This window comes from Strongylocentrotus purpuratus, unplaced genomic scaffold (genome assembly GCF_000002235.5).
Source record: "Strongylocentrotus purpuratus isolate Spur 01 unplaced genomic scaffold, Spur_5.0 spur5_scaffold_2, whole genome shotgun sequence".
Classification (NCBI taxonomy): Eukaryota; Metazoa; Echinodermata; class Echinoidea; order Camarodonta; family Strongylocentrotidae; genus Strongylocentrotus; species Strongylocentrotus purpuratus.
This window is the reverse complement of record NW_022145605.1, coordinates 18,413,812-18,431,264: the sequence shown is the minus strand read 5'-3', so window position 1 is coordinate 18,431,264 and position 17,453 is coordinate 18,413,812. Positions and strand designations below refer to the sequence as shown.

At 37.8% G+C, this 17,453-nt stretch overlaps 2 protein-coding genes across 3 annotated transcripts in view; one reads left to right on the top strand and one right to left on the bottom strand.

Annotated features, from left to right (window-relative positions):
- Positions 1-17,453, top strand: part of LOC593500 (sodium/glucose cotransporter 4) — a 51,850-nt gene that overhangs the window by 7,937 nt on the left and 26,460 nt on the right. The gene's annotated exons all lie outside the window — the stretch shown is intronic.
- On the bottom strand, positions 9,888-11,979 carry LOC115926714 (UDP-glucuronosyltransferase 1-1-like). The gene has a single exon (XM_030991883.1). The coding sequence runs from the start codon at positions 11,550-11,552 to the stop codon at positions 9,936-9,938; it is 1,617 nt and encodes a 538-aa protein (XP_030847743.1). The 5' UTR covers positions 11,553-11,979; the 3' UTR covers positions 9,888-9,935.

Sequence of the window (17,453 nt, the reverse complement as noted above, 5' to 3'; positions counted from 1 at the left end):
TTTTTTTAGTCAGGTGCAACAGTAAACAAGATGGGACGAATTGAGAAAAAAATAATAAGAATATGGTAAGAGAGATAGAGAGAGAGAGAGAGAGAGAGAGAGAGAGAGAGAGATAGGGGGTGGAGAGATTGATCGGTTATACGTCGACGAAAGGGATGAAAAGAAAGAGGAGTGGACAAAAGTGATGCGAGGAGAGACTTTATACTATACGAAATACTCTTATTACCGGAATGTATAATCTAAAGTGATATTTGACATTGCATTTTCGTGTTTACGCCCCCTCTCCCGTTCAACTCTACTAAAAGCAAGTTGGAAAGGTTGATGATTTAATCGATAAGATCTGTTAGAATTTATGTCTGCCGTGAAGTTATGGAATCATCTAAATTATAAGGAATTGATTCAATCTTGCTTTAAGACACATTCATTGGATATAGAAATTGGTATGAATAGAACTTCACACAAATGACTTGTGCGAAAAAAAAATTGAACGAAACTTTCAGCCATTTCTCTCCATTATTCGAATATTATCTTAAGAGCCACTCCTTTCAGGATATATTTCTACCACGGCTTTCTCTTAACTGGCGTAAAAAGTGTGAGAAAGCTCACAAATCGTTTTTCAACTTTATCAGAACTCAACCTTCTTGTTTTGTTTACCTTCTTCCGAAACGTTTGAATTGGGAGGACATCATGACATAACTTATTTCCCAGACAAAATCTCCACAAGCTGTAAATTTGTCCAATGAGGGCATTAAGCGATATGTGCCTATCAAAGGAAAAGGCCATTCCTTTGATAGCCACATATTTCATTCTATGATTCAGACCATGTCTTACTTAAAATCGAATGATGTTTAATAGTAATAGGATTCATCCTGTAGTTATCCATTTGTGAAGAGTTATAAAACATGCCAAGATAAGACCGCCACTAAAACTGGTTAATTGAAACCCTTGAATGAATGAAGAATTGTCCTAGCTCGCGTACTACATCAGGCGTTTCAGCATGGTCATGGTTATAAAATACAAGTGGTCAGTTTGCATTTGGCGTTCCAATCCACACCATAAAGATTGAGATGGATCTCAGTACCATAACCCTCTCGCAACCTCTAGCTCAGTGATGTCACTTATTTTAAACATGGCGCACCTAGTTACGACAAAGGTTGGTTTATGGGTTCCATAAAGATAAGAATTTTTTCCACGCTGGAATTCTTTTGTTTAGTGAGTGAGTTCTTTGCGATAAATGTCACGTTTTTAATGTGTGCTCGAGCCTCTTGTATTTAGGCAAAGGAAACGTTAAGAAGTCCTAAAGTCCAATTTTTTTGACTATTTGCAAAGAAGCCTCAAGTATGTCCTTGTGTAATACATAATGTCATTTCATTTCTTATTCGCCCTATTTAAGCCTTATATATACATATTTAGTATCTCTGCATTAATCAGCAATTTGCCTGCCTCCTCCTCGCTTCAATCTTTTTAAAGATTGTTGCTTTCTTAGATCCGAGATCTTCTTCTATTTCTAAATATGAGAAAAATTGATATTTTTAGCAAGTCGATTCAGTTTTTCTAGAATCGGCGGGGTTAAAGAAAAAACACGTCACTATGTCGGGACGTCCTTTAATCTTCAATAGGGACTTTTAGATTTGCGTGGACTGATACGTGTGACGTCACTTCAAGGCAGTGCATTAAAAGGACGTCGATCGTAGCAATCGTAGCAATCCGGGGGGGGGGGGGGGCGGAAAGACGTTTCGAAGCCGCATGTCGGGAGTTGGACATCATTTAATATAGTTGCTGGTAAATTATGCTTTCTTTATCGGATCAAATAACGCCGATCTCCTCGGATAAGAGGAAGCAATAAAACGGATATTACCCTTAGACATGCGAGTGACATTAATCTTTATTGGTATCAATGAAAATGTGTCAACTGTGAATGACCTTTGTTGTAGTTATCACTCATACATGGATCCTTTTTGTTCTTGCAAAAATTGCTGGTACATGTACATGTACCAGTTTTTACTCGAGTTATGTACAAGTGGGTTTATATTTCGTCTGTGTGTTTGATTGTTTGTAACATTCTGCATGATATTTGATCTTCCTGCACTTTCTTTTAGTATCTTGCTTTTTCATTTGTAATACATGCATTCCTGTCAACAGAAGTCTTGAAGTTCATATTCTTTAATAGTAAATCTTGAAAATGCCGTATATAAAAAGAAACTAGTTAACTTATTTAGATCGGATCAACAAAAAATCCCGAAAGTTGTCAATACCATGATTGCATAGCGTGGGTATTTAACAAATAATAATTAGTTAGAATAATAATTCTATTCTAACCCTTCAATCATAGATATGGTCACAATTATTGGAGTTAAATCATTATAAAAAAATATATAAAACTATTCCATTCTGTTGTATTACCGCCTGTTTGCCGTTTGCGCTTATTTGCTTCATGAATTTTCAAAAATAAGTTGATAGCGTTTTTTAAAATAAATAATAAACAATAATAGTTTTGCCTAACAGATCTTCAGTACGGTTTACCGTTAGTTTTATCAGCCGACAAAGTGACTTTCAGGAAATCTTGCGTAAAGGAGAGAGCTTACACAAAACCGTATTTGTCTATTGCAGAGATTGGGTCTTGTCTGGTGGACGCTTTCCGAACCAAACAATAGAATCAAAAGGTATACGAACAGGAGATCACATTCCACAAGAATCCGTTATGAATGGCTCTAGAAACTCGAAAGGCTCCCTTCGATTGGGGCTTCTTTTGAAAGAGGACAGTTATATTTTACATAACAATAGCCCCACCTCGACAACGCCCACCGTGGCCCTAGGATTAACTTTAAAATACCTATTTAGCAGATAGGCGTTTTCCTATTTAAGCTTGTCCACATCTTCACACAGATTTCCTTTTCTTCTCACGAGGTCAGCTTGTAAATAGAGTAAGATAACATTACGAGCAAGGTTAATACGTTGGTGATGATGCTGTTGTTGTTATTGTTGTTGTTGCCGTTCGTTACGAGGATCGACAGGTTTCTAAAACTTTACAGCCTTCTAGTTAAAGTTTCGGAAGTGATGACGTTTGGAAGCCACATTACAGGCAAATTGTAATGTATTGTATTGCAATCATGGAGAAACTTCATTCTCACGGTACATGAACATTTAGTTTAACAATACATATATATATAATAACGAATATAAAGAAAAACATATCAGCAGACTAATGGAAGAAATTGATGAGTATATATACAAATACGCATTATAATTATTTCAAATAAGATTTAAATATTTAGAAAACGGCCACCGGTATTTTAATTCATGGCATTAGGTATTGGACCATATCAAGTGTGTTGACATTTCACCTACTTAGGTGGTACAGTACCTTACAACATTCGGCAAATCGTATATTGTAGTGTCTTCATAGATGTTGTTTTACTCGCTCGGGCCTCCTGGGGGTCACTTCTGTCTCATGGATTTTTTCAATCAAGTATTAATTGAATAATTATAAAGTATGATGAGACAAAATATTGAGGTATAAGTTACACACAAAAAACAGAATCAACAGCAACAACAAAAACACGTTGTGGTTATAAATTAAGTCTTTCAGATGTCTTTTCATTTTTTTTTGCCAGCAAGCGATATCTATACCTGCTTTTATAATTATAAGGATTGCGGATTATTTATTTCAGTGGAAAGAAATTTCCATAGAAATGGGCCCCCTTATATTAGCGATATATTTGTTAAGTGGTAGTGGAATAGTGGTGGGGTCGGAGTTTTATTATGGTACAGTCATTATAGTGGTGCTGGTAGGATTTGTGTGGGAGGTATATGGCAGGGGCGTGAGCTAAGCGGTGGAAGGGTCCCTTCTGTCGTCACCATTCACATGCCTCTGTAAATACACCGCACATTGTAATAATGAAGGTACCATCACAATTACCACCGTTGTACAGTCAACATTATGACGTTTCAGTAAGGTCCCTTTACTGCCCGCTTACCTTTCATGGCATGTACTCAACTGTCAATTCTTTGAATTAGGTGATGATGAATTCCGGCGAACGAATGTAATTGTATATCAAACCTACATGATTGCGTCAAATTACGTGTGAAATACTTAATACTGGTATAAATGTTTCTTCTTCATTAATGTTTTTCAATTTTTGCTGCTGGTAGATTTGGAATTGCCACGTGAAGGATTTCCTTGGCAAGATATTTTTACGTGTAAAATACTTAATACTGGTATAAATGTTACTTCTTCATTAATGTTTTTCAATTTTTGCTGCTGGTAGATTTGGCATTGCCACGTCAAGGACCTCCTTGGTAACATACGTTTCCTTCTAACCTTATGTTGTTGATAATAATAATGATAATATGGATATTTATATAGCGCCGGTATCCGCCAGGCTCTGACGCTCATGGCGCTGTACATACATGTATTACTATCACAAAAATATAACTTTCTTAACTAAAATAAAGTAAACTAAAACAACACAAATTATTACGCTACATTGTTGATTTGCATGTTATTGATTGGTACCTTATTTAATTGATTTGTATGTTATTTCGTATTACTCCCCCCCCCCCCACCCCCTCATATAGATTCCCGCAATTCTATGGTAGGTCTCGAAAAATACATGATTTAGATAGACATTAAGTCAAAGTTGTCGTTCCAACTGTTGATCGACATCAATTGAAATGCACTCGATTGATATACCAGGCTAACTTGAGGATTTATCCAACCTAACGTTATATAAAGAGAGTCGTTGAAATAAAATAATTAAAACATGTATAAAGAATAAAAGGTGCATCAAATATATTTGACACTGATGCCAGGTAGAAACCTTAAAGGCCTGCGTGATCGGGTTGTGTAATTAAGCTATCAATGGCATTGTTTCATTGTGTTCGTTGTTGGAAAGATTTTGGTAGGCAAATTTGCTTTGATATTCAAGACTTTGATTTTATTTTAGAACTGAAACAAACAACATATCGTTTTAAAACGGACATTATGAATGGTCAAGTAACCTTGTCTGCTTATGGATCCTCAAACGAAGTAGGTTTACTCATTGATGCCTAAAGGGGAATACATTACATAATGTCTCGTCACAATGGCGCTGTCCAGTCTCATTTGCATGCAATGTATCTACTAATAAGACGTTGTACCCTAAAAACAAGTTATTGTTTTGAGCGAGGAGATATACAATGAAAAGCCTAATGTATCCGTACTTTACTTTGAGCTCTTATAGAGGGAACTCCACCTTGGTATTAAGTTGGTTTTGATAGAAGCAGAAAATGAGAAAAACGGGTCAGTGAAAGTTTGAGCAAAAACCGATTGAAAATAAGAAAGTTATTAATTTGTTGAAGGTTCGACCAATACAAACACAAAGTTTCAACTCTGTGACGTAGCTTTTTTTTAAATCATGCATTCACCCTAAATATAACCTATTCCGTTATTAATAAGCAAGACATTTTCTGTACAGAGCTAATTGGAAAGAATCTCGCAAGGTTTGTCATAGTGTTGCCAATTTATGTTTCACTGATGACAATTTCAAAAAATAAATAACTTTCCTATTTTTAATCGGATATTGCTCAAAATTGCGCTAATTCGTTTCTCTCAGTTGTCTACATTAAATTCAAAACACAACTTTAATATGAGGGTTTACTTCCCCTTTATTGTTCCTTTGTACAAATGAAGTAACTATGTACATCATTGATATTGACTCACCCTTGAGCACGTTCACATTACCTAATTTTCATAGTACTATTTTCATCATCTGTATATTTTCATAGATATCAGGTGATGAATTTTCAACGGTCTTTCTGCTAGAAGGAAAGCGATCAACCCTTCTTCTCCCTTCATGTTACCTATTCTGTTTATGGTACTATTTTTATCAAGTGCACCGTTTTCATAAATAAGAGATGGGGAATTCTCATATGTTGGAAAGAAAGCGAGGCGTTCCCGTTTGCCCTTCACGTTGCCTATTATAGTACGCTGTCTGGATTGATACCCAAGTCACATCAACGAAACCGATATCATACCGGCGACAACAAACCAAACTATAAGAAAAAATTGCATTACCCTGAATTACCAAGAGGTGGTCGATTGAGAGTCGGTTTGGAATCGGTTTGGGTGTGGGACTGAGGTCTTTCATGTATTGTATCATTCATAGCATATTTTAAAGAGATGTGTCGTAAGGACCCCTAGAAGCTATTTGGCGTTCCGCAAATTCTTCCATTCCCTCAAGGACGCATAAATGAATAACAGAAAAATGTGAAGAAATTTGCGTGTAATCGTCCCGTCTCTCCTTCTTACGTATATTGTTCCCTGTCGCGAATTAAGGCAGAGTGGTCGGTAAAAATGGACCCCAAAGAATGATAAATGCACGGGAAAGGCAGTTTCGATATGAATCCATAGGCAAGGATGAATAGATGACTTAAAATGTGATGTAGATTAATTGATGAAGAAGACGTGATTTTGTCAATCTCATGTTTTTAATTATTTTGCATTTCCTACATTCTCTCTCTTTTTTCTTCTTCTTATTTACCCCCCCCCCCTCCTCCTCCTGATTTCTTCTTCATCTTCTTCTTCCTCTTCTTCTTCTTCTTCTTCTTCTTCTTCTTCTTCTTCTTCTTCTTCTTCTTCTTCTTCTTCGGCTTCTTTTTCTTCTTCTGCTTCATCTTCTTTCATTCCTTTTAAATTGGATACCCTTAATTGAGTTATTGCCTATACATTCTCTTTACCTTACCCCTCCTTCTCTCTCTCCCCCTCTCTCTCTCTCTCTCTTTCTCTCTCTCTCTCTCTCTCTCTCTCTTAGCACTCATTTCTCTCTCTCCCTTTCTCTCTTTTTCTCCATTTCCATTCCATCTCCCCCCTTACGTGTCTTCTCCATCCCTCCCTTTACCCTCTTACTCGTCTCTGTACTAGATACCCACACACACACACATATACACCCACTCTCTCTCTCTCTCTCTCTTTCTCTCTCTCTCTCTCTCTCTCTCTCACATACACACACACACACATACACTATCTATCTCTCTATCTTTCTCTCTACCCTCTCTCTTTTTTTTCTAATTTCTATTATTCTTCTTCCTCATATTATTTCATTTTATAAAACAATTTTCTGTTGAAAACTTGCTTGAGTTGTTGCCTCCTACTCCAACCTCCCCATTTCCCACACACACTCTCCCTATCTCTCCCACACCCTCAATTATTCCACAACCATGGAAAGAACCTGTCTCTTATCACTGATAACCATAAAGCTAAATAGAAAATCGGTCTTCGAAGTTTTTGTTTGAAAGGTAGTGGATATGCTACAAAACCTAGAAAATCTATACTGATGGCTTATTAGCATAAATCGGTAAGCCGGTATCTGATAACTTTTCCAGATAAATCAGGAGACTTACTTCATAATTATAGGTTATCATTATTGATGGTATGACACTGACCCTTTAGGCTGTCTTTGTAATCTTCGATGACGATATCAAAGTTCTTGAGGCGTCATCAAAGTTTGCGAGAGTGTTTACAATTAATCCAGGCCGATAACTGTACGAAAGTACTTGCCATTTCTAAACGTAAGAGCTGTTGTTTATTGCATCTTAGCACGAAGAGATTTGCTCCCTTTCTAACTTTTCCACTGTACTGTTCCTTACTATACTCTTATATCAGTCTCAAGTGCTAGTCTTTGCATCTCTGATATCAGTTATCTATTTGAGAAAAATAATAATGAAAAAAAATTCTTCCTCTATCGTTCTTGCTTAAAAACCCTCTCATTCTTTTTTTGTTTTGTTTTAACGTTCTTTACCAATTGTGTAACCTGAATATGATTCCTAGATTAAAGTCATTTAACTCAATCCGTCTTTTAAAAATGTGTCTTGAATGGTTAAATTCTTGTTAGGATATTGCGTATTGTTTTTTACGCGGTCATGTATGGGTGAATGTGGGCGTGGGCGTGTGCGTGTGTGTGTTGCTGTGAATGTTTTCCTCTCTCCCTTAGAATACAAATTCTCTCTTTTTGAAAAAAAATCTATATAGCTATCTATCATCCCTTTCTCCTTCTTCTTTCAATATACATTCTGTTATCTTCCTTCACCTTCCTCTCGCACTATAAGCCTCCCCCACCTCATTTCTCTCTCTTCTCTCTCCCTCTCTTGCTCTCTGTTAAGTCCATTTCCCCATTGTGACGTCAATGATCTGCAGCATGGAGCAAGAACAAAATTCTCGTTGGCACCCTGTAACAAAATAGAGGATTTAGTACCTATATTATACCTCCTGCAAATTCCATCGGGGCACTGAAGACGGCAAATAAACCAAATGACAAAAGTCTATTTCCATAGCTGACGCACACGTTGTAAATATATAATGATCGAATTCTTAACTCGACACAATTGTTTATTCCAAGAAAAAAGAATCATTCTCTTACAAGAAGAAATCAGCTTTAGTTGACCAGTTTGTAAATTTTTCGTTTATTATGACCCGTTTGACACCAGGGGGTATCGGTCTATGATACTTGGGTACACCTTCGATACTTAAGTAAAGTACACATCGAATATAAAACAACAAAACATCCCTTTGCCCCCCCCCCCCCCCGCTCCCTCGTCACACGCCAGAGATTTCTAGAAGCAACAATGTGGGTACAAGACAGTGCAAGCGTGTGGGGTTGTAGAGTTTGGGAATAAACGGCAATGGCATCTCATCAAAAGGTGTTTACCGGAACACCTATAATTTTATGGTAGTTGATAACACCGAAATTGAAGGAAATACTAGCATACGTTACATAATCAGGGGGGGGCAATTAAATACACGGAGATATAGGTTTTGTCATCCTTTCACAGATTAAAAACAAATTGAATTAGGAAGTAGAATTTTAACGTATAGGTGCCAACAATTTTCCTTTTTATTGTTAAATATTACATTAGAAGTCGATCAAAAATTCATTAACAGCACTCACGGTGAAACACAACATTGTTAGGGTCGCATGGAATTGCAAAAACAGCGCATGGGTAAAGGAAAACAAATCTACCACTCAGAAAGTGATAGTGTTACGATATTGTCATCAAAATACACATCCACACTTAGCAATCGCTGGGTCGTCTGCAAACAGTGATACTGCTGAGCGATAGGGGTAAGTGACGCGGGAAATCGCTTTAATAAAAAATTGTCACTTGGCATCGTGCCAAATTTGTGTCCTCTTTACTGATTGTGACGTATTTTAGACGTGAGCTCAGCACTTTCACATCTAATAAAGATGTGTAGGGGAAGAAAATGTTTTGGTAGCTCCTGCTGTGCGATTTCCGCTCGTTAATCGTTTTTAAAAAAAATCATTAATTGGTTGCACGAGAAGCCAAGTGTTTGTTTAAAATGTATTGCTACATGTTTGATATTGTTCAACAAAATCTGCTTTGACTACATTTATAAAAGCCACCATACACTTCTTTAAACATTGACAATGGATGAATAAATGTCTTGGGTACATGAGATAGCGCGGTAATACTTTGTTATATGTAAGCCATTGAATTAATATTTTCAGAAAAAACTGTTATGTTGTCATATTACTTTTACATATCTTAAAACAGATTACTTTAAATTCATCTGCTCAATAATACACGGTAGAGATTCACAAACAAGGATTATACAATTTGTCAAGTCAATCTGTCTTCATTTTCAAGAGGTCTATTTTTCTATGTCGCTTCTCATCAAATGTCGTATCCATTTAGCAACATAAACCAATTTTCTCAATTGCAGACCAAGAAGAGTCCAGGAAACTTGATCATGTTGTGAAGCAATGGGAGCATATAAGATACTAGAAAATGATGAAGTGGCCTAAATATTTCATTAATTGTTCTTGGTAAACGTTCTTCCGTAGCGATCAAGACAAGCAATAGTGTACATATGTCTATATACCCCCCCCCCCCCCTCCCCCTCCTCATCCTCCATCTACAAACTGTGGATAACGCAGTGCTCATTCCTTTTTAGGTTTCACTGATGATTTCTTTCGGAAGCATTTCTTCAAGCATCTGAAAGAAAGCCAACTAACAATGAATATAAATGCAAACAGAAACAAGAACACATCGATCAGGTATAGCTGGTAGAATGGCATATCATACGAAGATGGTCTTAGGTATTCGCCGCCATGTTTAATCACGTGTTCAATCCAAAATGCGCTCGTGTCGCCTGCTGTCATTGGTCGATTTTTCAAGATGGCGGAAATGCGTATGCTGGATGCAGAATACGCAGGTTGCCCTAGGACTTCTGTCACCCGCTCGTAGATGATCTCGGCTGTGAGGTTGTCCTTGTCCAGTTGGACACCGATTCCCTTGGATACGACTTTGACGGAAAAGTCGCACTGGTCTCCACCTACAGGCATTACAACGAGAGGTACGCCATGGTACACTGCTTCGAAGAGCCCACTGGCACCGCCGTGGTAGACGAGAAGGCGTGTTTTAGGGTGCCCGAGTAGGTCGTTGAGTGGCAACCATTTTAATAGCTTGACATTTTGGGGTAGGTCATGAGAAAGGCCTTTCTTCGATTGGATGATGACCTTTTGTGGGATTCTCTCGAAGGCATTCAGAAACATCTTCATCATTTCAGGTCGGGTTGTTGTTACAGTCGATAAATAGGATCCTAGTGAGAATACAACAACGCCATAATCGCCTGAACTTTCCATAAATTCCTCCAGATCATTGTCCAGAGCTTTGGCGGGTCTGGCTGTGAGTCCACCAACAGGGATGACACTAGGCATTATTGCAAAGGGGAAGTCAATAGAGAAATCAGTGTTGATCAGATACAGATCGACATGATTGCTCATTGTAACCCGAAGATCTGGATCCAAGTCGTATTCATCTATCAAATCATTGAAGGGTTCTGAGAGCACTGTTCTCCAAAAACTGCAGATGAAAGACAAATAGGTGAGAGTGTTCCTGAGTCGCTCGAAGAAGGTCATTTTTGGAGATAGCTTGCTCATCGGTGAGGGCTGGAATGAAGGGAAGAACGGTGAGGCTGCTTCCCATAGGATGTAAGGATTGAGACCTGTGTTCGATAATGCCACTAAAGGAATGTCCTCAACGTCCTTGTGAAGCTCAAGGTAGGATTTGACATAAACAGCACACGGCCAGATGATGTTGAACACGAAAGCATCGAATGCTGCCAGGCGTTCCATAAGAGCGTTGTCTTTGAACATGGCACTGCATGCATCCTTGTTCAGTGTTTTAAAGGTATCCATCACTTTAAATATTTCACCGTTGTTTTTCTGATTTGCGAGGGTCAGGTAACCTAACCTATCATAAGCATCCTCTAAGTTTTCCTTGAGGCCTGGAAGGCGGAATCGTTCGAAATGGAACAGTCCAGAGTCCTCGTGGTGCCTGGTTTGGTGTGGAAAGCCTTCAGCTACTAGAAAAGTCACGTTATGACCCCTCTTTGCTAGCCCTTCCCCAATGGCCCTCATGGCGATATAGTGACTGCCGTCCCCAAAGTTTGCAGACAGGACCACATTGTAAGACTCCACCCCACTCTTGCAGGATAAGATGTACAAAATAGAAAGTATAACCACTGATTCGCTAATCCTCTGAAATCCCACCATGTTGCTACTGTGCTTCTGCTTCGCCTACAATAATATTAATGTCCACCGTTGCATTGTAACCGCAGGATCAGTTGTATCTAGCAGGAGAGTAGCCTACTAAGCTTAAAAAATTGAAAATCAGTACTTACATTTTGCTATGATATTATTCAACGTTTTCATAATACTTGGTGTTTCACTGAACTCCTATACACATTATACTCAAAACGAACGCCTACTTGTGTTCATCCATGTATTTTTACATGCAGATTCGTACACGCTACGACTGCATGGGATCGAGGCATCCAACCGCCACACTTGTTTGAATCAGGGACCTGTAATACTCTGTTTGAATGATATCCATGCTAGAATGCATTTAAAAACGGCCAATTATTCATTCATCTTTTTTCCCACTTTTGTGTTGCTTTATTCATGTCCATTCACCCATGTATTTCAAGCCCCCCCCCCCCGCCCCGTATTGAACTCTTATCACGGTTATCATAAGTTCACACGGACCTTTTGCATGAAGTTTTTAGAACACGTGGAAGGTTTAGTCATATTTGAAGGTTTGGTGTCACAATGACTCGTATAGTTTGCAATACATACTTTGGCCTTGATACCTTTACTCATGCCCTGACACCTTCATGAGATAGAGATGGCTGAAAACGATTTCCTCTTACAATGAGTGGGGGGGGGGGGCGGGCTCATACTATGTAAGATACCTAGTTTAACCTCTCTTAAGTCTTGATATGGCGCAATATTAAACCGCCACAAAAGAGGAACGAGGAGGAATGGAAATCCACTTTTGAGGAGTCATTATTATGGATCACTTCGATTGTAGTTGAATGCACTCCAAAATATGGCGGAATCCACTCCAAAGTAGCGGTTCAATAACTCTTTTTCAGAGTGGATCCACTATTTCATCTTCAAGTCAGAGTGGTCATCAATCTTTTGGCACGACCAATTGTTACGGCTGCAAACAACCGCTTAGCAAATATTATGCTGCCTGGAGTGCACAGAGCTAGAAACATCCACACCTCTACTAAATCTAATTTTCCCTGCGCACGCGTGAAATTGATAGTCCCACAACATGGCCAGCGGGTCTCATGAGCGTTAAATCCATGAATGAGGTCGTTCCGACTCTTATTGGTGGCGGATTTCACAATATTACCGGTGCCTACCTCTCGCTCGACACATTTAGAATAAGTTTGATACACCACCGGGGGGGGGGGGCGTTTCACAAACCTTGTCATCAGTGACAACAATTAATGACAGTTTTTGTTATAAGCTACTGAAATCCTTGCTTCTGATAGGTCATCAACAGATTTGTCACTGATTTTTGTCATTATTTTGTCATTGAAAGAAGGCTTTGTGAAACGGGTCCCAGATATACTGATGAGGCCGACGCCAGACCGACAATGGACCGAACAAAAATTATACATTTAATTATTTATTAATACTGGCCAAGAATCGGTAAGTTTTGAATCGGTTCGGAGTCGGTCTCGCGGTGTGACTGTGGTATGTTTTCCAAACAAAACCGTGGTAAATGTTCAAATTTTGATTCAGTGACGTAAGATTACAGGCAAAATGCTTGGTTGTGAACTTTTGAACGTATTTGTGCCCAATGGATTCATATTGATAATCATTATGATAAGTTTACAAGTTTCTTCGAATGAAGCGCGTGTGGTACAACGCATTCATTTTTAACTTAACGGTTAATTCTTCGTTGTTGTTTTTTGGATCAATATTAACCTATATTTTCAAGTATGATTGAAGCCCAATAATATTGTGCCTTCTGTAATTGCAGGTTTTTTTTTATAACCATCCCTATTTTCAAATCCGTGAGCGTGTGTATTGGTATTTAATAATGTTCACACATCTTGTAGGATAATTAAAATCTTTTAGCTTCTTTTTTTCATCTTCAAATCAAAATCTAATACCATTTCTGATTTTATCTAGAACCCTGAGGATTTCTTTTAATTTATTTTTTTAGAATAAGACACTTAACGTAATTCAGGGCCACCATTCCGTTGCAATTTTAATTCTGCGTATCGTGGATCTATGTGATTTTCGATCCCGTCAAAAACTCAATTAATATAGTAACATAGATTTGATCATCGACTTCTAGATTTGCATAGCTATTCTTCCATTTTTGTTATCGAAAGATAATTAAAAATCCTGTTATTTCTCCTCCGTACCGTATCTTGCATTAAGAACATAAAAATTATTTGCTTTCCAGGTAAGTGTAAAATAATAGTACACTCACCAATATTATGTTTGGCATCTACATGTACGTCCACAAATGCAGTTGACTTTGCAGGTGTGCTAAATTATGATTGTATCCACCTATGTAGACTAGATTGAACATGTATTTCGTCACACAAGAAATCAATTTTCTTAATCAAATAAGCCGTGACTGTTCTGTACGTCAACCCGACGGTGAAACATCGGGTGGTTGGAGAGAGAAGTAGACAGATTTAATCATGTAGGAGGATAATCATGAATAAGGGATGAAAGGGGACGGACGATGATTTGAGAAACGTGGGAAATCATGATAGGAAGAATAGAAAATCAGAGAAGAGAAAGCCCCATTACCCCCACCCCATTGCTTCTCTCTCTCTCTCTCTCTCTCTCTCTATCTCTCTCGATAATTCTATCTACCTATCTCTGTGTCTACATCTGTCGCTTCCTTTTCGTCTCTATTTCCCATTCTTATAATTATGTGTGTGGGTGTACGGGCGTGCTTGTGCGTATTGTATGTTTTTCCTCCAATGAGATAGCATTGCAAGCACTGTTTGTATTGAGATTTCATATTCTATAGGCTGAATGAAAAAGAGGTATATAGAAGAAGAAAAAAATAACGTCTAATAATAATAATGTTAAGCAACCCGACCATTGATTTAAAGATGCTTTACCATTTATGTTTCCAAAATCATTTATAAAACGCATTTGTCTACAAGTCTCCTTTCCCCTTTTGTTGCTGTCTCCGCCACTGTAAATAGTGCACTCCCCCGAGACGGATGAAAAGAGAGATCGTATGAAAGAGATTTTGTCATGGGACATCCATGGAGATCTCCATGGGACATCCTTGAGACGGGCAAACATTGCACGCAATTCATCACGGGCCAAGCTCAGACAAGCTAGATGTTGGTTCACTTCAAGCAATGGGAAGATGACAGATTTTTTGGAGAAAGCACGCACCGTGTAAAATACCGCCTACCATCTCCACCGCCGCCCACTATAGTCCGAAAGAAAATGGGAATTCTACCCCCCCCCCCCCCCTCTCTTAATTTTATTTTATTTTATTTCCTACCACAGCAATATTTTTCAAAGAGAAACGAGTCGTTTAGGTTCCTTGAGTTGCTTTTGAGAAAAAAAGGAAAGCATCACTGCTTTTATTTTAATGAAAAAATGAAATGGAATAAAATTAAATAACTTAACGTTCTGCAACTATAGAGCTTCAGGCGTCACCCCTCCTCCAAATTCGGGAGAATATCGCCCCCACCCCTGCTCCGTTGTTCAATCTGGATACGCCATTGAAAACAAAAAGTGTGTGGACTGAGTGGGTGAACCGCATATATTTCAAACACCCCATACACATTAAAAGAGCGGGTCTATCTGCATTATCTGCAATGTGTTTAGGAAGAAACTGAGATGCAAATTGTGAACACTGATAAAATCATACTAGACCTAGTTTATTTCGATTGAATTTGACGAGAGCAGTGAGGGAAAAGGGGTAAATGAAGGACGATTGTGTTTACACGAGATGCCAAAGAGGGAAAACCAATGACTGTAGTATATCACAGATCATCATTTTTTTTTAAATTTGAATTTGAATTTCTTTATTGTCATGCACAAAATAAAATGAAGGCATAAGAATCGTATTACGGCTCACATTCGTATAAAATATGACAATACATTAACATATCATAGACAAAAAAACTACAAATAACATAAATAACATAACAACGTAATATAATTTAACCTCTCTGTTGAGAGCCAGGGGAATTGTTTGATTATTTGTACTCCCCTGGCTCCCAACAGACAATACTAACTTAAATAAATTGCAGAAAAAGTACATGACAGCAATCTATGTCACATAAAAGAACAAGTCACAGCCAAGATCTAAAATCAATTATTCATCAATTGTTAAAAATGATAAAGATGTGACAACAATCGAGCCAGACATGCGTGTTTCTCCAGTATTTAGAATTTGTAAATACATACATGAATAACGAAATGAATCAGTCATTCAAATTATAACTGAAAAATAAATTATAAATAAAGATATAAATAAATTTATAAGTGAACAAATAAATACAAACGTACACTTCTAAATACATTTAGAATAAAAACAATTTGAATAAATAAGTGAATAGCTGAGTAAATAAATACTACAAAAATAAATTAACGATATTAATTAATTATATAATTCAATCCTGCATTAATCAGTTAACAAATTCCTTAATTATATCGACAAAACAACTGAATACCGGTATATATAGATATATGAATAAATTAGACTTTGAAAGAAAGATATGTTCCACTGGGTTAAAGATGAAGTTGAGTTCTGGTCATGCGATTGCACTGTGAAAGAAACGGTGTGGAATCGATCCAAAAAGGTTTATAATCTAGCATAAGTAATTGTGTGTATTGCAAGGTTCTGGAATCATCAAAATGATAAGAATTTTGGCCAAGTCTTGGTAAAGTTACAAGCACTAGTACACATAAAGATGTATATGGGACTACTCGATCACGTGGAGTAAAAATCCGTCCCAATTTTTACGATGTTACATTCCATATTTAGAATATGAAGGCATTTGAAGAGCCATACTTTTCAGGAACATGTTTTATCTGATGTTCTTCCACACTTACATAATAACAATGATTACGCTCATAAAATATTTTTCATCTCTTCCCAGAACTCAACCTTCTCTTTAAATATGAAGTACATGTCGCGTGCCACTCTGATTTAGATCTGGCCATCGTGTCGTCCTCGTTATAGAACTCCAGGGAGTGAGCTATGACACGTTTGTCATCCTTTACTCATAATCAAAAATTAATCTGAGACGCATACCTTGAAAATTCATTTTCATCACTCCAATTTTCTAAGGTCAGCCCTGGCCGTGTGGGCATTCCTACTCCAGGTCAAGAGGCCAGCTTGACCTATATTGACTGTGAACTGACCACTCTCAGCATGCTCAGTATGCTGAGCTGTGTAGATCTATTATACATGGATAGCATCTTTACTCTAATCGCGCTCTCTCTCTCTCTCTCTCTCTCTCTCTTTCTCCCCCTCCCATTCCCTTTTCTTTCCTTTTATACCTCTTCCTCTCATTCTCTCACTCGCTCTTTTCTAATTCTTTCCCTCTTTGAATATGTTCTGTTTCTATCTTTCTCTGTCTCTCTGTTTCTCATTCTAGTGTATCTATTTCGATTGATAGCCATTTCTCTCTATGACCGTCCCTCTCGCTTCTCTTTCTCGATTCTTATTTCTGTCTCTGACTCTTGCTTTTATAATAAGATTTTAATTCCTCTCTATCTCTGTCTGTTTGTTATTGATGTGGGGGTTTCTCTCTCTCTCTCTCTCTCTCTCTCTCTCTCTCGCTCTCTCTCTCTCTCTCTCTCTCTCTCTATCTCTCTCTTTCTATCTTTATCTGTTTTCCCTGTATATATTTCTGCAAAGCTTTCAAGTATAGCTGGCGGCCTGGAATAGGCAATGTACATTTTGTGTAGGTATGATAATCGCTGATTCCTTGAGCATTAATTTGTAGACCGACACCTATTGTTAATGACACTCCCCAATCTGCATCCTGCTCAAAACAATTAATAGTAATCAAGCTCAAAATCTCATTCTGATTTATGTTTTCTTTGTATATGTTTTTTGTATTTTGTTTGTTTAGCTTTGCCACTTGATTCGTTGTG